This window comes from Mus caroli, unplaced genomic scaffold (genome assembly GCF_978045245.1).
Source record: "Mus caroli unplaced genomic scaffold, Mus_caroli_1 scaffold_2, whole genome shotgun sequence".
Lineage (NCBI taxonomy): Eukaryota > Metazoa > Chordata > Mammalia > Rodentia > Muridae > Mus > Mus caroli.
The window spans coordinates 50918928-50939737 of NW_028227257.1; the positions used below are offsets into that span (position 1 = coordinate 50918928).

The 20810-nt window shown below is 45.3% G+C and overlaps 1 protein-coding gene across 1 annotated transcript; it reads left to right on the forward strand.

Moving 5' to 3' along the window:
- Positions 1-307: 307 nt before the first annotated feature.
- On the forward strand, positions 308-20471 carry LOC147005819 (uncharacterized). Its single transcript, XM_085828240.1, has 8 exons — positions 308-670; positions 2435-2508; positions 4330-4513; positions 5568-8777; positions 11733-11894; positions 14242-14414; positions 17361-17478; positions 20283-20471. The coding sequence occupies exons 1-8, from the start codon at positions 308-310 to the stop codon at positions 20469-20471; spliced, it is 4473 nt and encodes a 1490-aa protein (XP_085684366.1).
- The last annotated feature ends 339 nt before the right edge of the window (positions 20472-20810 follow it).

Genomic DNA, 20810 nt, shown 5'->3' on the forward strand with positions numbered 1-20810 from the left:
TCTGGTTCCCTCTCCCCATCTGATTCTAGCTTGTAGGACACACACCAGGCAACACATCCAATGACCTAAGTTCAATCCCTGGACCCACGTGGAAGGAGATAGCTGAACAGCTCTCGAAGGCTGTCCTTTGACCTTCAAATGAGTGGCACACACTCATACAAAATAATTAAAAAGAAAAATAGTAAGTTTTCGGGTTTTTAAAGAAATATTTTTCATGGTATTGTTAAAATATAAAACAGTGAGGTAAATGCAACAATCTGCTCTAATGAGACACAAGTGTCCTGGAGTCACAGCATCCATGATCATGATGGTGAGACACAAGTGTCCTGGAGTCACAGCATCCATGATCATGATGGTGAGACTCAAGTGTCCTGGAGTCACAGCATCCATGAGCATGATGGTGAGACTCAAGTGTCCTGGAGTCACAGCATCCATGAGCATGATGGTGAGACTCAAGTGTCCTGGAGTCACAGCATCCATGATCATGATGGTGAGACACAAGTGTCCTGGAGTCACAGCATCCATGATCATGATGGTGAGACACAAGTGTCCTGGAGTCACAGCATCCATGATCATGATGGTGAGACACAAGTGTCCTGGAGTCACAGCATCCATGATCATGATGGTGAGACTCAAGTGTCCTGGAGTCACAGCATCCATGAGCATGATGGTGAGACTCAAGTGTCCTGGATGGTGGGGAGCATGGCAGCACCCAGGAAGCTGGAGAAGGAGCCAAGAGCTTTAACTATGTCCTGATCATCCTCAGGCAGCAGGCAGAGAGAGGGAGAGGGAGAGGGAGAGGGAGAGGGAGAGGGAGAGGGAGAGGGAGAGGGAGAGGGAGAGGGAGAGGGAGAGGGAGAGGGAGAGGGAGAGGGAGAGGGAGAGGGAGAGGGAGAGGGAGAGGGAGAGGGAGAGGGAGAGGGAGAGGGAGAGGGAGAGGGAGAGGGAGAGGGAGAGGGAGAGGGAGAGGGAGAGGGAGAGGGAGAGGGAGAGGGAGAGGGAGAGGGAGAGGGAGAGGGAGAGGGAGAGGGAGAGGGAGAGGGAGAGGGAGAGGGAGAGGGAGAGGGAGAGGGAGAACATCATAGGGCCTGGCATGGGCTTTTCAAACCCCAAAGCCCACTCCCAGTTACTCTCTTCAACAGGGCCATACCTACTCCAAGAAGGTCACACCCCCTAATCCTTTCCATGCCCTGGTGACTAAATATTCAACTATATGAGCCTGTGGCAGCCAATCTCATTCAAACTACCACAAAGCCTAAAAGAAAAACAAAAATGGAAGCCATATATAAAACATGCATGGAATCTTGTTAACACATCACACTAAGTTCACACAGTGGGTTTTTGTTTTTTGTTTTGTTTTTGTTTTTGTTTTTGCATCTCTCAATGATGGTTTAGTATTTACCCTAAGCCCACGCAGAATTAGAGCTGTACTTTTGTTTTTTTCTATTGTGAAATGCTGTCCCCTGTCTTGCCAAGATTCAGTCAAACTGAAAACTACACATTGTGACTCATTTTTTAAAAAAGAATGTCCATCTCACATGGTGACTTGATATCTGAAGCATAAGGATTTTGGTGACAAAGTGAAAATAGTGTCTACATTTCCATTTTGTCTATGTTTCTATATATAGTATAACTGAAAAGTAGCAGGTTGCACTCTGCATAAACTTTCTAAAACATAATTCTTTTTAATTTTTTTTCTTCTTTAACTTTTGAGGCAGAGTGCCATTATGGAGTTATGGAACTCGCTGTATAAACCAGGCTAGTCTGGAACTCTTAGACCTGTCTGCCTCTGCCTGCCTAGTGCTGGGATTAAAGGCATATGCCATCATGCTTGACCTGAAAATAATATTTTTACTCATAAATAATCTTATAGGATCTGCTGGGTTTTCCATTATTTTAAGAAGTATAAAAACTCTTAAAATAAGAGTTATAATAAAAACTCTTTTTTAAAAATATTTTTTATTAGGTATTTTCCTCATTTACATTTCCAATGCTATCCCAAAAGTCCCCCATACCCTCCCCCACTCCCCATAATAAAAACTCTTAAAAAAAAAAGAGTTTACAACTCTGAGCACCTGTCAGAGTTGTAAGTTTCCAACTATTAACTGGCTGAGTTGCTAGTGAGCGTTTGCCTAGAATTACATCGTCACTTCTCTACAGAGAACCCCAATCCACAGTACATCCCACATAGATAATGTCAGATACACAGTGGACATTTTGTTTAAAGGATACAAAGTAGCAATAGTTGAGGAAGTGAATCACATCCAACTATTTGCAATAACACATGAGTGAATAGTAATACTTGAACATCGAGCGAAATCTTGTATTAGTTACCTTGCTACAACTTAAGGTATTAAAAACATAGACTTGGGACTGGGGAAATGGCTTCTAGTTTTACGTTTTAGAAATGCTGTGTGCCCTTTGTGAACATCAGTATCAGGAATGTCGCGTGGCCTTGATGAAAGTCAGCATCAGGAACGGCAGTATCAGTCGCACCATGCTTGAATGGCGAGCGTTTTCATGCATTGCCCAGCCCTGTAAAGACACCCTGGAGCTTCCAAGTATTCCTACATTTTCTCCCCAAATCCCTTCTTTTGCATGTGTATATGTGTGGAGTATACATACATATATGCATGTTTGCATGTGGGTGAGTTCAGATATATATGCAGATATGTATGCATGGGCATGCACATGTATGAAGACCAGAGTGTCTTCACCCATCACCCTTTAACCTAGAAACTGAGGCAGGGTCTCTCACTTGAACCTTGCTGACTCATCACCCTGGCCAACCATCTTGCTCCAGGAAAGCCCCTGTCTCTCATCTCCTAAATCCTTGGATTACAGGTAGGCTGTCACTCTCACCCAGCATTTATATGGGTACCAAGATCTGAACACAGGTTCTTATGCTTGAACCACAAGCGCTCTGCCCACTGAGCCACCTCCTGGTTTTTACATTTCCTATGTATTTGGAGTCTTAATTAGCAAGAGATATCTTGCAGAGGCAATGAACTCTTTCTCTGCCTTCAAGCTCTCGTAGCTCATCAGCTGCTGCCAATGACTGAGCTAAGAAGGCTGCCAATCTGGATTGCTCTGCATCCGTTACGTCAATCATCCTCACAGACAGGTTCGTCCTCAAAGGAAAGGGATTGGTGTATGACACCAAGGCTCAGACCTTGCACACAAACACTCTGCAGAAGGCACATTTGATCTGCTAGCAGGGAGCTGGGAGAATGTTTTAGCTATTTAATGATGACCACCTACTCTTGGGATGTTTAAAATTAAAAACTATTCCAAGTGTTGAGACTGTGTGGAAACTTGAACTCTCTCATTGCTGACTAGAACATAGTATGTTGTAACTACTCTAGAAAATTTCCCCTAAAAGTTAAAGGTATACCTGTTGTTACTAGGCATCCATGTATCCAGGAGAAATGGATTCCTGTGTCTACACAAAGCCCCAGGCATGGATATCCACAGCAGCATTCTTTCTTTTTGGTTATGTATCCCTAATTCTGGCGATTGGACCTAGAACCTGACACCACTAGGCAATGCTGCATTACTGAGTTATATCACCAGCTCTTGTGTGTGTGTGTGTGTGTTTAAACTTTTCAAAACAGGGTTTCTTTGTGTAGCCTTGGCTGTTCTGGACCTAGCTCTGTAGAGCAGGTTGGCCTTGAACTCACAGAGATCTGCCTATCTTTGCCTCCTGAGTGCTGGGATCAAAGGTGTGCACTACAATACTCGCTTTTCTTCAGGTTTTGAAATAAGTTCTCAGTAAGTTGTCCAGGCTTGCCTCGAACTCACTTTGTGGTCCACACATGCCTTGAACTTGTAGTTTTCCTGCCTCTGCCTCCCACATAGCTGGAAGTGTGCACCATCATGTCAAGCATGGTGGCTCTCGCTTATTTCTAATAGTTAAGGCAGAACGGCCCCGGATTTCTTACCTGAGACTTTGGAGGCCAGAAGATGCTGGAGCCCGTTGTATACAGGCTGTTTAGAGAAAGGCCTGAGACTCAGAATTCTCCACCCAGATGTCTGTCATCAACCTGTTTAACCCAACAGTGTCAAGTTTGTAGAGGCTGAGGAATAAATTGAGGTGACAACTCTAATTTACAAACTAAGACACCTGAAGAAAGGATGAAGAGGAGAGGAGGCTTTTGTTTGTTTTGTTTTGTTTTTTAAACTCAGCATTGCCTCTTGGGACGAAGTCTATGGCCCACAAGCACAGCTGTCAACTTCATTTTAATGGTCACCCCGTGCTCTGTTCCTTCTTGTACCCTGGTGGTTTCTTTGGTTCTAACGTCCCATTATAAGTGTAATGTGTCTATGCAGGCTGGCAGGAGACTCTGAGGAGAAGTGGCTTAGGGAGGAAATGAAGCCAGTGACTGAGTCTCTGATCCTCTCTGGGAGGAACATCCTGCGGGTAGCAGAGAAGCTTCACTTACAGCCTGAGTCTCAGCGCCACTGGGAGGAGCTAGTGGCCACTGCTCAGCAGATCCTGGTGGACACTAAGAAGGTGAGGCTCACTCAGAGCTTGCTGGTTGCTTGATCATTGCTAGAGAACATACTTGGGCACGTAGCTCCCACAGCAACTCTCAGCTGTCCCTGAATTGTGAAACCTGCCCAAGTACTTCCCAAGATGACCAACTTAATCAGGGCTAAATTGGAAGCTGTAATAGGATTTGTTTTAACCCCTCAATTCCCAAATACTCTCAATTTTTCATCGTGACCCACATTCCTTGTTAACATACAGCTTAGATGTATTCTGAATATATTATTTATTTTATGTGTATGAGTGTTTGCCTGAATGTGTGTCTATGCATCACGTCTGTAAAGTGCTAGAGGTGGGCAGAGAGGGTAGTGTAGGATCCTCTAGAACTGGAGTTACAGGCAGTTGTGAGCCCCCTTGTGGATGCTGAGAATTGAACTCAGGTCCTCTGGTAGAGCAGTCAGTGCTCTTAACTGCTGAGCCATCTCTCCAGCCACAGAGCACAACTTTTAGACTGGGATATTGCTTTTGGTTCAAATGTGTACCCCTGAAATATTTTGTTGCTGTTCGTTGTAAAACTTCTGTATATGGCTTATTGACAGGTGTTTGCACGGGCCATATTAGAGTAGTAGCAGCAATGGGGGAGGGTGAGAGGCGGGGTCAGAGAGGCTTGGGTACCTGCTGGTGGTGAATGAAAGGGTCAGAAAGGTCTTTTGTCTTGGGTAAAGGGTTAGGGAGTGGATGGAGCTGTCCAGGAGAGGCAGTGAGGCTACAAAGGCTGTCTCAAAGAAGCTTGCAGAACAGGCCAGCTCTCCAGCCTATCATTCTCATCTAAATAATAATCTGTCCTTGAACAGTCTAGGTTAGACCCCCACACGAAACGCGGAGTGAAGGCAGCTACTTTAGATCTTTGGTTTACAGCTGTAAATCTCTAAGACTGAAGTGTGGATTCTCAGGTCCTAGCCTAATGCCTGTATTTGGTTACATGCAGGTTAACTGAAAATAAGGTTTTCTAGGCTTAAACTACAAGGCTCCAAAAATGTCCAGTTATCTTCAAGTCTCTTCCCTTTTGTGACGGCCCCATCAGGTCTTGCTCCTTGATGATGCTGCAGCGGTGAGGAAGACCAGGACAGCGGCCAATTGGTGTCTGGCATGCGTGGAGGCGCTGGAGAAGGCGGAGGACTCCACCTCGCTGCGCACCTCGCTTGCTGACCTGGTGGCTGCGCTGTTCAGACTGGGCGGCCTGACCGCGCGCTGGGCCAGCGACCAGCATCTGGGTCGAGCTCGCCACCGCCTAGGGTGCTGTGTCCCAGCACTGCTCGCGGCTGCCTACGGTCACATCCGGCATCCCCGCGATCCGCAGCTGGTGGCCTCGCGGCGCCGGGTCTTCGCTCTGACCAGGCAGAGCCTCGAAGAGCTCCTGGACGCGCTGCAGCCCGGCGTCCGCGTCGTAGAGCCCGGAGCGTTCTCTCAGAATGGCGCATTGGCGCGTGGTCTGTGCAAGCTGCGAAAGGTCCTGGAGGAGCCTGGGCCTGGTCACCTGCTACTGGATGCACCACTGGCCTCCGTGGTGTGGCACTGCCTGCGTCTAGCCGCCTGCTCCGCGCCACAGGACAGGATGCACCTGGTGTCCCGCTGCCGGCAGCTGATGCAGCTCCGACCCGGGGTGCACAGTCTTCCCCGGTCCAGCCCAGGGACCGACTGCGAAGCTCTGCGAGCCGCGACTGATGCGCTCTTTCGAGCAGTTCGTGCTGGGTTACTGCGCCAGATTCTGGACACGTTCACAGACACCCAAAGTCCTCTAGAGAGACTGGTTCAGGCTGCCTTGGCGACGTCCACTATCAGGTCCCTCTGTGATAGCGAAGCCTTGGCAGAGACTCTCCAGATACTTCTCGATGCTTTCCACAACCAGGCTAAGCAGATGATACGGGTGGCGCACTTGGTTTGGGTCTGCTGCCCACAGCAGCAAACTGGCAGAGACTTGGAAGCTGCCGTGGCAGGTCTTCAGAGGCTTGTGATCAAAGTGAAAGAACTCTTTTCACAAAATCCCCAGACGCTTGGCCTGGACTGGAGCCCTGCCACTCTCCAGGGCCTGCTTGAGGCCTGGGCCAGGGAATCCGAACACCTCCTGTCATGCTTTGATGTCGTTCTCAACATTCCAGAATTCCTGAGTGTGTCCATCCAGGAAATGACGAAACACTTGGACTTGTGCACAATTGCTCTGAGGAGCGGAGCGTCCAGAGAGTTTTCCAGATCTGTGGCATTCTTACGCGGAAGAGCCACCCACATAGTACAGGTGATGAGCAGATATGTGGGTCAAGACCCTGATCCTATTTTCCGGAACGGGATGAGAGTCGTGGTTCAACAGCTGGCACAGTCTTCCGTGACCCTAGGTGCAGTCACTGAAGGCAGCAGAGCTGAGGACAGCGCTCAGGACACAGATGTCTTTTTAACCATGGCAAAGCACCTCATCCATGCAGCCCAGCAAGTCCGCGAGGGGCTGGATGGGACCAACCATCCAGACATCCTCAGCCCACTTCGAGTCCAGGTCCAAAGGTTTGATATGGCCAAGGGATGGTCTTATTTTATTCTCCCCAGCCCCCAGCATCCCACAGCTTCTGAAATGAAATACCAGCGGGTACCTGGGTTATGGAAAAGTGGCCCAAACACCTCTTTCCTACCAGTAGAGCAACTTTCCTACACAGTGGTCCCTGGCACCTGCATACATGGGTGGAGATATCCACTCCCTGATGTCAGCAAAGGTGTCACTACTATGGAGAACAGGAACCACCAAATAGTGACCTTACCACGCACCAACACGCCAGAGCAGGGTTCTACTGTGGACACAGTCCAAGAGACCCAGGCTGGGGAAGAAACTCTGGGGCCAGAGAGGATGACAAGACTACAAGAAATCTCAACACTGGCACCCTCGATTATTGATCTAGCCAGGAAGGAAGTCCATAACGCAAACACTGGAAGCGAGGAGCTTCTGGGGGTAGCTTTTCAGCAATATCAGGGTACCAGGGAAGACAGGCAGGGCTTGGTAGCCAGGGCTGGGGACTGGTACCCTCTGTGTCAACAACTATTTTGCCATAACCTAGAGACTGAGTTACCTGGGAGCATGGCAGCATTTGTGGAGCTCCAGCGGGACTTGGCCTTGATGGTTCAAGTAGCAGCTAAAAGTGGCCCTGGGAATGTGGACAAAAAGAGCCCTGACTTAATGGGGCACCCAGGACTGTTTTTAGAGCTACAAGACAGATCAGAAAAGACAGAGATCCACGCTAAACAGCTGTTGGACCAAGTTCTGTCCTCTGATGGTCTCCAAGAGCCCACCCTGAGGGAAGAGAACATTGACAATGGGTGCCTTCTATGGGCAGTAGCTGTCCAAGACCTGATGCAGTGCATGGAGAGACTCAGCAGGAGACAGGGCCTGTTCCTACTGCCCCTGCGACAGGCAGTGAAGAACCAGCAGGGGTTACAGAAAGGATTAGGTCAGGCAGCAGAGATTTCTCAAAGGTTACAAGAGGCTGCCAAGCTGTCTAGTGTTCTGTGTGGGGATGCACAGGTGAAGGGTGAGATCTCCTTTCTGTGCAGGGAAGTTCATGTACTCACAGATGCCTTGCTAGAGGTGGCACACATCTTGGTCTCCTCCCCCAAGCCATGTCCCAGCCTCTCTACACGTTTTGAACTTCTCTGCTTGGAACTCAGCCTTCGGGCCAAGGCCCTGACTGACTGCCTGACCAGCATCAACGCAGCCTATGAGCATATGTTCCAAGATGTCATCAGCAAGAGCTCCCAGAACAGGATAGAAGGAATGTTGTCTACTATCCAAGCTGTGCAGGGAATCATAGCGGGAGGTCAAGAGTCTGAAACCTTCCAGAAAGATCTTCTTGTGTCTCTAGAGAGCATTCTCCTGCTCACTAAGGAAGTGGTCAGGAAGGCCCCTGTGCTCCGGGAGGAACAGAGTTTGCATACGCTGGACTGGCTTCAGTGGGAATGGGCAGCTAAAGTCCACCATGCAGTGACCCAGCTCCAGGCTTTGGAGGGTAGTCATATGGAGGCCTGGAGACTCCTGGTCCAATACTTGAAGCCCAGAGGGGAGCAAGCAAAGCCCCTAGAAGAGGATCCTGTTCAGCCCCCACTCCACTGTAAAGAGGGTACAGCAGGAACCACTTCAGGGGTCAGTGTGGATTCTCAGGGTGCTGTTCCCAAAGACACCCCAGAAAGCTCAGTGGGGACCTGTGCTGATGAGCCAGCTACCACCAGGACCACCACAGCAGACAGGAGCATGGTAGGCTACTTGGCATCATTAATCTACCTCTGCCTGGACCTGCTTGTAGTAACTACAGATCCTAGCACATTCCAGGGACTTGATGCCCACATGTATAATTCACACAGGGCAGACAGGGCAAGCAGCCTATAAAAGCTGAAGCATGGGGATCTGAAACTCTGGCTCACAGCTCCCTCTGCCATGCCCTTAACAAAATCAGAGAAGTCTCGGTGTCATTTAGATTCCAGCATTCTAGTCCTACAGAGGACTAATGAATCCATGAAAAAAAAATTTCCTTCCTTTAGTATCTAGTCTGTGTCCTAAAACTCAAGCCTAAGCTTCTCGTGCACTTTAATGGAATTTTTCCTTATCACTTTGGCCAAACTTTGCTCTGAATGGCAGTACCCAGGTTGCTTATCCACTTTGACCTCTGCAGATGTCACCTACCTGCTCAAGGGACAAGAATACAACTAGAATCACTGTAGTAGAGGAGAAAGGAATTAGAAAGATGCTAGGTATGCTAACTTCTCTCTTACACACCTGTTTCCTTCTAGGGCAACACAGGGACACTTAGCCATTAAGGATTTGAAAGATTTTGTGTATTTCTTCTGACCATAACCAAAGTCATAAAGTCTCAGGCACTAGCCAACATTATTTAGAGCATCAGACAGTTTATACTCTGAGGGCTAGGAAGGTCACATGAGTAAGTCCTCATGTGCTCTACTTTTATACAAGTACAAGGACAAGCTACAGGGGGCACAATCATGTTTTTTCATAGAGGCATGTAAACCTGTAACAGTGGCCACTTGTAATGAATAATTCTTGCCTCTCCACTGAGGAGCAAAAAAATCACATTCCAAGGACAATTCTGTGTTTTTGAAGAAACCAAGGCCACAAGACTCTTGTTTTGCTTTTCTTGGGGTTTTCTCGCAAGCACTCAGAATTCTCTTCACATGACAATCCAGGATTTTATAGATGAGTTACATCATCTACAGAAGATTCCAAAACTCTATAGGGTGTTTCCCAAGATAAATCTGACCACACCACACCATGCTTTATCCTTGCCCTTATTATCCTTTCTTACTTCTTTCTCACCAAAATGTCACTTCCACAAAAGGGGACCCTGTCACCAAAGTAACAGAGAGAATAACATACCGTTCCCCAGTGCTCTAGGCTCGTCTGCTCATCTCTCAGTCTTATAAATGTGAATAGCCTGCAGGCTCCTTCTCCTCATCTCTAGTTCTCCATAGAGTCTCAAGCACACACTTAGAGTCACCCACTCACTTACTTGCCTTCTGTTTCTAACAATGCACCAGAAGCGTCTCCCATAGCTGTAAGGAGGGTTACAGGGCAGGGTGATGTTGGCCACTCAGGTCAGAAACTCTGAGAACAAAAGAACACCACTCTCTTTAAGCCCCATTCTCACTCCTGAAAGGACACCAGCAGGAAGTGCTTCACTTCTGGAGTCTCTAACACAAAGGTTGCTGTCATGGCTAGATCTGGATGCTTAGACTCTCCAGTAGTTGTCTAAAAGGCCATTTCCTAGTTTCCTCACCATATTAGTTGGGGTTTGTATTGCTGAGATAAACATCGTGACCAAATCAACTTGAGAAAGTATTTAATTGGCCTTATGGTTTTAGAGGGTTAGGATCCATGAGTGAAGGTATGGTGACAAAAACCTTGGAGAGCTCATTTCTTTTTTTTTTTTAATTTTTAATATTTTTATTACATATTTTCCTCAATTACATTTCCAATGCTATCCCAAAAGTCCCCCATAGCGCCCCCCACTTCCCTACCCACCCATTCCCATTCTTTTGGCCCTGGCATTCCCCTATATTGGGGCATATAAAGTTTGCAAGTCCAATGGGCCTCTCTTTCCAGTGATGGCCGACTAGGCCATCTTTCGATACATATGCAGCTAGAGACAAGAGCTCTGGGGTTCTGGTTAGTACATCATGTTGTTCCGACAATAGGGTTGCAGATCCCTTTAGCTCCTTGGGTACTTTCTCTAGCTTCTCCATTGGGAGCCCTGTGATACGAGAGCTCATTTCTTGATCTGCAAGTAGGAGGCAGAGAGCATGCTAGGAATGTTTTGAAACCTCAGAAGTGACACATTTAGTGACACATACACATCTTCAACAAGCCCACACCTCCTCACCCTTCCCCACAAGTTCTATTAACTGGGGACCAAGTATTCAAACATATGAGCTTATGGAGGCCAGCCTCATTCTCACCTGCATACTCACTCCTAACTCCAGACCACCATGTCCCTTCTCCATGGTCATTAGTCACTGCTGTTAAATTCTTGGTCAACAACTCTCGATTATTTTCTTCTTCTTCTTCTTCTTCTTCTTCTTCTTCTTCTTCTTCTTCTTCTTCTTCTTCTTCTTCTTCTTCTTCTTCTTCCTCCTCCTCCTCTTCTTCCTCCTCCTCCTCCTCCTCCTCCTCCTCCTCCCCCTTCTTTTAACCTATCCTGTCTCCTCAACTCCTGACAGGCTGGCCAGTGGTGCTATCTAGAAAAAGCCTCTGCCCACCACCATCTGATTCCCTGCATCTTTCTTTTAAAATGATTTTAAAACCCATTAAGAGACTAGGGGACGGCTCAGTTGATAAAGTACCTACTGCACAAGCAGATTTAAAACCCGGATTCACAGATGTGTTACACACTTGCAATCCTGGCACAGGGGAGGGAGAAATGGTCAAATCCCTAGTTGGCTAGCCTAACCTTATCAGAGAGTTCCAGCCCAATGGCAGGTCCTGTCTCAAAAAACAAACAGCTCCTGAGGAACACTGGCCTCCACCTGTGCGAGAACACAGACAGACAGACAGACAGACACAGATACACACACACACACACACACACACACACACACACACACACACACAGAGGGGCAATTAACATCCTCACTGCAGTTTAGAGGCCTTGGTATTAGGAATTGTGTTGCTCTAAACCTCTAACCCAATGCTTTCTTTCAGCACCAGAGTGGCAGCCTATCTCTGCCTCCTGCTCAGATGGACCAGACTGCTCCAGAGGACAGCAGTGCAGACAGTGAGAACAGAATCACCCAGATCACACAAGAGATGGCCACTGAGGTGCTCCTGATGGCTCGGAGCTTGAGGAAGAGTGGACAAGTCTTGGTACTTGATCTTCTTCAGGTCATGGTAGTGGGAGGTTGGTCATCACTGTCATCCCTAGACAGTGCTGAAAGGAAAGGTCACACTGGAGATCTGATCAGTACCCCATCTCTGTAGAGCTCATCTCTTCTCACCTCTCTTCTCCTCCTCTTCTTGGCTTGGCTACTATAGTTTTATCAGTTATGACAGGAAAGATAATTTTGCCAAATTTGGAATGTAGTAAAATTAGTAAATCAAGGAGTCCTTCATTCCCCAGAGCGTAGTGGTGAATTGGTTAAACCACTTTGGCTCCTGGCAGGTCGCATGCGTTCTGCACCCACCCAAGAGCTCTCTGGATTTGAGAATGAAAGACAATCATATGCCAGCTAATTTTGATATGGCTTGAGTGTTCAATAACTGGGCAGTTAATTAGTGATATGGCTTGAGTGTTCAATAACTGGGCAGTTAATTAGTCATTAACTGATTCGCTACAGATGGTGCCAACATGGTAGGCAAGAACTCACTTTTAAAAATTAATTGGTGAATCCCAAATGGGCTACACATGCACCATGATATAAGTTTAGAAGGAGGGGAGAACTGATTTCTTAACAAGCTGAGCCGAATCACATGGTTCCCACACAAAGACTACAACAAAGGAACACAGCTGCTGGTGGGGATTTACTCTGGGCCCTTCTCAAGGTTCCTAGCTGCCCCAGAGAGCTTAACCTCAGGTTCTGGGAGTCCCTGCTGTCCAGACAGACAGGCTGCTCAGGAGACAGAGATTCAGACAGTGGACACTGCCTGCTGCCTACAAGCAAATAATCAAAGGCTAGGGAGAAATAAATTTTGATTTAATTGTTTTTAAGGATAGAAGGGAGTATAACGGTAATTGCTTAAATGTTCTTAAGTATGAAATAAAGAAATTCAGGCTTTTGATCTCAAATGTAGGAAATAAAGGCAAGGAGGGAGAATAAAAGGAATGAGGAAAATATATTATAAGAAATTTGAAAACGTCTATGCCAAGGCAAATACTCAGATTCTGCACAGGAATTCTGGGATTGTTCAACTTGGTATGACAAAAATAGAGTCTGAAACTAGGCTTATACAGTAAGTAGAAGGGAATTTAATTAAAGCTGAGTGCATAGATGAATAGACTATGAAGGATTTTGATCTTAAATTATAGGTCAAAGAGCAGGGGATAAGTGGAAAAAATTATCTCAGACAGATAAAGAAATTTATGTTAACTTGTTACATAAAGAGAAGGGGACATATGTACCCACACAAATATTTACCTCCATAGAAGGAAGGATTTAAATATACTTAGAGGAATAAATAATTGAGGCTTTTGATTATAGATTGAAAAGCAGGGGGTAGGGAGCCTAACCTATCTCAGACATAGAAACGTGGGCCTTGATCTCACTATTAAAAAATAATCATATAAAAAAAACAAATCCAGGAGATAGTGGAGGAGCGCTATCTGAACAGATAATATTTGTTTAATTGCTTTAGTTGCTTTGAGTCGTTTAATTATCAAGATGAAGATGATTATAAGTTTGATGGTATTTATGATATTAAAAATCCTTTGGGTCAGAGGCCATGCTATTAATTTCATTCTATACCTTTAATGATTTTCAGTTACTAGACCAAGAACATGCTTTTTTGGGAGAGAGGCTCTGTATTTGTGTTGACAGGAAATGAGATAAGACTTTGGATCCCTTCCAGAGTGATATGGATCGGATATGACGGGGGTGGGGGAAGACCCCCTGAAGATCTTGGCTACAGAAAAGAAACATTTGAGAAAATCCAACATGATGGGTAATTTGATCTGCTGAGTCCTCCACATGGGAACAGACCAGTAACTGGCTTAGACATAAAAATGTCTCTAGCCAAAACTTCAGCTAAAATGAGACAATAAATCTTGTTGGCTATGGAATCCTTAGATTCATCACACCCTTCTTCATATGACATGAAGATTTATTACAATTGGTTATTGATAAAATTAACTCATAAAAAGACAGTTGTCTTACACCTGCTTAAACAAAGAGCAAAATTTCATCCTTCGCTGATCTATGCATCTTGTACAATCCACATGAATATCTTAACAGTACTAAAATTTTGGTACTAAATGGAAGCTGGGTGTTTTCCTCAGCCCCCACACAAGGAAGGAGATTGTTTCTTGTTCAGCCAGGTTTTTTCCAATGCAAGAGAAAAAGCTCTTAGAGCTGGCTCAAGCTAAAATGAGTACACTTTCATGCAGAAGTAGGTTGAGCCAAGAAAGCTTGGGGCAAGCATTGTGATTTGTCCCTGATGTCTCAGGAGAAACTTATGAAGCAGGGTTTTCCTACTTTTAACATTTTTATCTCTGATATAGACCAAAGATCAGCTCATTGCCTCTGCCAGGAAAGTCTCAGCTTCTGGAAAGGACTTCACCAGACTCATTCACATCATTGCTAAGAACTGCATAGATCAGAGATGCTCTCAGGAGCTTCTGTGTATGGTGGAACAGATTCAAACCATGAGCAGCCAGCTCAGCATCATCTCCAGGTAGGAAGCCGCTTGGGGATGCATAGGGATGGAAGGGGAGTCATGTGTATATGTTTAATGATTTACCGCCCTAGAGTGGACACTGGTCCCTCCCCTATTCAGAACACGGGTCCTTACTTCAGTGGCCCTACTATGCTCACAACACTTCAGAGGTAGCTAGCATTCTGCACAAGTGACTGACACCCTTTCTTTATAAGTGTGTAAATTTTGATAATCTCCTCTGTTTTTATATTAATCATATCTAATGAAAAAACCAACTATTTTTTAAAAACATGGTGCGCAGTGACATTTTGGACAGTGACAGACTTCGTATGTGATTGTGGTTCCATAAGAGCAATCATGTAATGACAGTACAGACATCTTAGTTTGTGGAGATACACTCTGTAATGTTCACAGAAAGACAAAATCAGCTGACAACTCAGTTCTTAGATGGATTCCTATCACTAATTTCTGGGCTGTACATTAATAGCAATCAATCAGGCTGGGCATGGAGGCCATATAATCTCAGCACTTGGAAGTAGAGACAGGAGGATCAGGAGTCCAAGGTCTGCTTTGGCTCCATAGTAAGTTCAAGTCTATTCAGGCTACACAAGACCCTATCTCAACAAAGATACAATGGGTGAAAACAGGAAAACCACCAGCAGGAAGCATGTGCTAAGGTCAGCCCATCTATCAACTGGAGTGGCAGTACACACCTATAATCCCAGAATTTAAGAGCTACCTTAAGGCAGAAGTTCAAGGCCATCCTTGGTTACATAATGAGCTTGAGGTCTGCTTGGGCTAAATGAGACTGTCTCATAGCATCATCCCAAAATATTAATTATGAGGCATTTAATATGCCTCAATTCTGGAGATGAGTCATTTTCGTTAATTGCCTTCTTATAACAGCTCTTCTGTAGATATACATTACACATCATAAAAGAGTTATAAAAGTTTTAGTTCAACCTGAGTCCATCAGACCCTGCAGTGGCACACTGACTAATAATAAGGTCTCACTGTGACAGTCTTACCTATGGTAAAGCTTGGATGTTAAAACTACTGTCAATTGTGAATGAAAGGTCTTAGATATGATACTGGATACCAAGACAGACATGATTCCTTGAGGCTGTAAGTTTTATTACCATGGACAGACAACAGCATAACAGGGGCTGTGAAGACAGAAATAAGAGCCCGAAGGGCAGAAAATGGGAGTCTCTTCTTACACATTTCACAGCATGAGCCTACAGCCGGGCTGGTTCTCAGGCAGGGGCAGGGAAGGGAGTTCAGAGCAGGATGGGTGGTGCCAATACTCACTTTGATATAAGCTCACTTCCCCAATGAATGATCCTAGATCTAGCATCCGGAAGTCTTTTAGCAAGGGACCCATACAGCTGCATTACATTCTCATGGGTGAAAAATAAAAATAACATGCTCAAGCCAATATGCATTTTTTACATTTTGTTTATTCACTCATTCATTTATTTAGTGTACATACACATGCACGTCCGTGCCAGGGAGCACATGTGGAAGTCATAGAACAACTTGCAGGGTGGCTCCGAGGGTAAGAGCGCAGGCTGCTCTTCCAGAGGATCCAGCTTTGATTCCCAACACCTACCTGGTGGCCCACAACTGTAACTCCAGATCTAGATTATTGGCACCTTCTTGGATACCAGGCACACACGTGGCATATGTGTATACATGCAGGCCAAATGCCCACACATATATAAATAAATCTTTTAAAAACAGTAATAAAACTTGGAAACTGTTCGCTAGGAAATATTTCAGATACATAATCATCTCAAGATTATATACCAATATTTTTTTCTATTTAAGACATAGACATAAAAATGACCACCACAGTAAATTAGCTTTTATACTTAAAATGAGACACACACACACATACCCCAGACACAAGAGGCACAGTGCCAAGCAGGGAGGGCTACACAAGAAAACTTACCTGTGTCAAATGGCAGGAGCTGGGGAAACAGGCAGAAGCCTTCCCCGTGGTTCTCATGGGAATGAATGCACAAGGCCAAATGAGCAGGCCGGGCATATGCAGGAAGGATGGTTGACTATGGAAGGTCTGTTTGCAGGTAAGCCATTCATTCACAAATTCTGGGAACTGCTGAGTCATAAGGAAGGCAGTCCCTCCAGTATCAGCCAAGTCCTGAATACAGCGTGTACCGATTTTATCCATGCTTCCATCACAGTTGGCGTCTGTCCTGCGACCTCTCTCTAGTTATTACCATTAGCAGCACACTCTTTGTTTTTGCTAGAGATGCTGTATGACTCTGGTGTCTGTTCTGTGACTTCTTTCCAGGTGTCTCTATTAGCAACATACTTTTTTTTTTTTTGCTATAGATGCTGTGTGACTCACCTTTTCTTGGCATTAAAAGACTTATCTTGGCATTAAAATAAGATTTTCATTTAAAAATGCTAAATTAAGCCCTCAGAACAGTCTTCCTGTGGAATAGAAAGGTAACTCAGTTGGTAACAGGCTTTGCCCCACGTGTGCAGGAGCAGGACTTGATCTTGGTTCCCAGCACTCATTTAAAAGCTGGGTGTGCTGGTGCATACTTCTAACCCAGGGCTGAGGAGGTAGACATGCTGTTCTTCACACCTTGCAACTCTAGCCAAACCTGTAAGCCGCTCCAGGCCCAGCCAGAGGTGCTGTCTCAAAAAAAAAAAAAAAAAAAAAAAAAAGAAAAGAAAAGAAAAGAAAAAGAAAAAAAGAAAAAAGAAAAAAGAAAAAAAAAGTGGAAATCAACTGAGGAAAACACCGTACACTGATCTCTGATGCAAGTGTACACACACACACACACACACACACACACACACACACACACCTGAATATTCTCATCAAAGCAACCCAGCTTTCTATATGGGGCTTACATTGTGAATTCTGGTATTTATTGGCGACTGTCTTTTAACCTGGGATAAAGACTTCTTTCTTCCCAATTCTCCCAGTGTAAAGGCCTCCTTGACGAGAAGCAAGTCCTCAGAGGAGCTCCTTGTTGACAATGCACAGAGGCTCCTCCAGGCTGTCTCCAAGACTGTGAGCGCTGTGGAAGCTGCGTGTCTTCGGGTGAGCGCCACAGGGACCTGTCAAATGGCAGGCTGTCAGGAGGGTACATTCTCTTAGCTTTTCAACTCTGTCACTTTAGCTGTCTCCAATCCTCAGATGAGCCTACCACAGCATTCTGTGCAGCCTTCGCTGTTTTCTTCTGTCTCCAGTGCTCCCCTTTGTTTCATTAGCTGAACACATTCTTTTTGGTTTTGAGATAACATCATAGATAGCCTAATGCTGGCTTCGCACCTAATAGCTCAGTCTGACTTTAACTCAGGATTTTTTGCCTCAGCCTTCTGAGTGCTGAGATTATGAGAATACACTACCAAGCCTGGATCCATGTATGCATGTATGTATTATGTATGTATGATGTATGAATGTATGTATGTATGTATGATGTATTATGTATGTATGATCTTTTTGTCTTTTGTAGGATTTGTCATTTACCTGTGGATTTTTGTCCGCATTTCAATTAAAGTCACAAAGATATTAATTGTAGGTGTTTTAAAAAAATCTTCTTTTCTGATAACATGGCTCAGATATGACTCTAGTTGATTTGGGAGATTTGATTTTTATCTTATTTCTTGACAGTGGGTCAAAAACATCGGGGTGTTTTGTCTCATTAACTTTCCACTGGAAACCTGACATTACATGTAGATTTGTAGATACCAGGTAAGATATCTGTCTCTCTCTCTCTCTGTCTGCCTGTCTGTCTGCCTGTCCGTCTGTCTGTCTCTTCCAGGCCTAGAGTAGGAGTGAGGCCATCTTGTCAGCTTGAGCTGGGGTCTATTGTTGAGATCACTATGAGGGTGTCAGCTTGCTAGCCTTAACTAACTTGTGTTGAGTTTACTGTCCTTTCCTCAGTGGCTGGAGGCTTTCATTCAATAAACAGACAGATTTTGGGAGGGGTTGCTCCTGTCCCCAAAGCCTGCATCTTAGACAGATGTTCTCAGTCGTCTGATCCAGACTGAGCCTTTCTCAGGAGCATCAAGGAGAGGCCTTGACAGCAGACCCTGAGTGTACAGGGACCTTCCTTGTGAATGGGTGCTATGCTCACACGAATCTACATTTGGACCTTAGCGATTTGTTAATTTTATCTTTCAGTCCTGGAGGTCAAAGCCAGTGCCCTCAAGATGCTAGACAGGTACTCTGCTACTGAGTTACATCCATGTCCCCTTTAAAATGATTCCCTAAATCTCTTATTCAATTACATAGCTGCCCTGTCTCCCTCCCATGCTGAGTCTCAATGTAAACCAGTGCTATTCCCATCTTTCCTCAGAGTTAACTGCTTTCCAATACATCTGAGCCTGGACAACTTCACGCTCAGATCTCCATTAGATTAAAAACAGCATAACTTTGTGTATTGTCTGACTTTGTCTCACTGTTTCTGGCTTCCCATATCTTAAATGACAGCTGCAGATAGACAGTGTTTGAATGCCTAAAAGAATACCTCCTCTGGGTGTTAACACTAAGACTCTGGATATGGAAGCAGGCAGATTTGAAGTTCAAGATTATTTTTAGGTACACAATGAATGGGAGGCCAGCCTGAGCTACTTGAGACCTTGTCTCAAAGGAAGTACACGTACACACACACACACACACACTTCTTAGGCCGTTCTGTGTGAGGCCTACCTCTGTCCTTATCACTCTCCCATGCCTGGCTGCTTCTCCTTCAGCCCTGAACTTAATCCTCTGAAGGATGAAACACTTCCACTGTATGGATGCCTCTCTATTTATGATGGATGTATGCCCCCTACAAATCCCATGAATTGAAAATACAGTTAAGTCACAAATACATTCGCCAACATGGTAACCCACACCTGTAATACCATTGTCTCCAGGCTGAGGGAGGAGGATTGGAAGTTGAAGGCCAGACTGGGACACAGAGTGATGAGACCTTTTCTAAAAAAGGAAACAAAGAAGGGGAAAAACAGCTTAATAAAAAATAGACAATGCATTAATAGTTTACCCTAATTTTAAAAAAATAGCTTTTTATTTTATGAGTATGAATGCTTTGCCTGCAGGCATGTCTATGCACCACATGTGTGCTTTCCCCTCAAAGGTCATAAGATGGCATCAGATCCCCAGGAACTGGAGCTACAAATAACTGAGCCAGCATGTGGGTGCTGGGAATCTACCTCAGGTACTCTAGAAGAGCAGCCACTTCTCTTAACTGCAGAGTCATGGCTCCAAGCCCTCACCTAATAGGAACAGCTTAAGACATAATTGTATTTCAAAAGCTGAAATATTGTGAATAAGCCAAGAACCATCTGTAATATAGACTAAATCATACCCAGCTTCCTGCTTTAGTTCTTTGTGTGCAAGATGCAAACAGCAGAAGAATTTAGATGGGATTATTTTTTAACGTGTGTAGGTGCTTTGGCCTGTCTGTATGTCTGTGCACCACATGCTTGCCCGGTGCCCGCGGAAGCCAGCGGAGAGCACTGGATCCCCTGGACCAGGAGTTAGAGGTGTTTGTGAGCCGTCAGATGGGTGCTGGGTCCTCAGGAAGAGCAACCAGTGTTCTTAACTGCTGAGAAGCAAATTTAGGCTGTTTTCAGAACATTTCAGTGGGATAAATATAAAATCTTTTCTACTTCTCATTGCTTTTCCAGGTGGGCGGCCTCCACTTGCCTTCAAACACAATAGTTTGATGGTGTAAAACAAGAGCTGTCATACCAGAAAGGCAGCCCTAACACTCTAGAAGGAACCTTGTAAGAGCAAGTTCCAACTGGTGACCCTGAGAACATGTGTTCAGCATCCCCAGCCACTAGTGAGTATCGACTTCAGCTCTGAGCTGCAGAATCTTTTCACTCTTGCAGGGATTGAGATGGCCTTCCTCAGATCCAGAGGAGCTGGAGGTCGCTGCCTTCTGCACTCAGTGGAAGAGGAAACTACTACAACACCGACTTCAAGAAGCCTCAAATGAAGACTGTGATGAGCTGGGTTTACGAAAAAGAAGCACAAGGAAACTCCCAGCCTTGGCAGCCCTGGTCCAAGAAGCATTGTAAAGCTGAGGAGTCGTCTCCCAGTCGACCTGTCTTGAGCAGGACTTTGGCAGCTTGTGAGGCCTGCCTCTTGGGCTGAATCGGAGACATAGGTATGTGAGGCCAAGGCCTGCTCTTACAGAGCTTCCCTGACAGCATTCCTGGTTAGACTTAACGGGGAATGCTCCTGTCTGTCTGTGATACAGAGAGATTTAAAAAAGAACAGCAGACACTGGAGTGAAGGTGCTCAGAAGAGAGGCCTGTTGGTTTCCTGTTTGGCCCATCTGTTCTTTCACTCTTCTGCTCACCGTCTTTTAAGCCACTTTGCTAATTCCCATATCATTCATACACTTAAAGTATATA

Excerpts from the sequence above, each read along its gene's own strand:
- LOC147005819 (XM_085828240.1), top strand. The coding sequence starts at position 308 with ATGGTGAGACACAAGTGTCCTGGAGTCACAGCATCCATGATCATGATG. Across the intron at positions 671-2,434 it reads CAGCATCCATGAGCATGATG|TATCAGGAATGTCGCGTGGC; the intron begins GTGAGACTCAAG and ends TGTGAACATCAG. Across the intron at positions 17,479-20,282 it reads TGGAAGCTGCGTGTCTTCGG|GGATTGAGATGGCCTTCCTC; the intron begins GTGAGCGCCACA and ends TCACTCTTGCAG.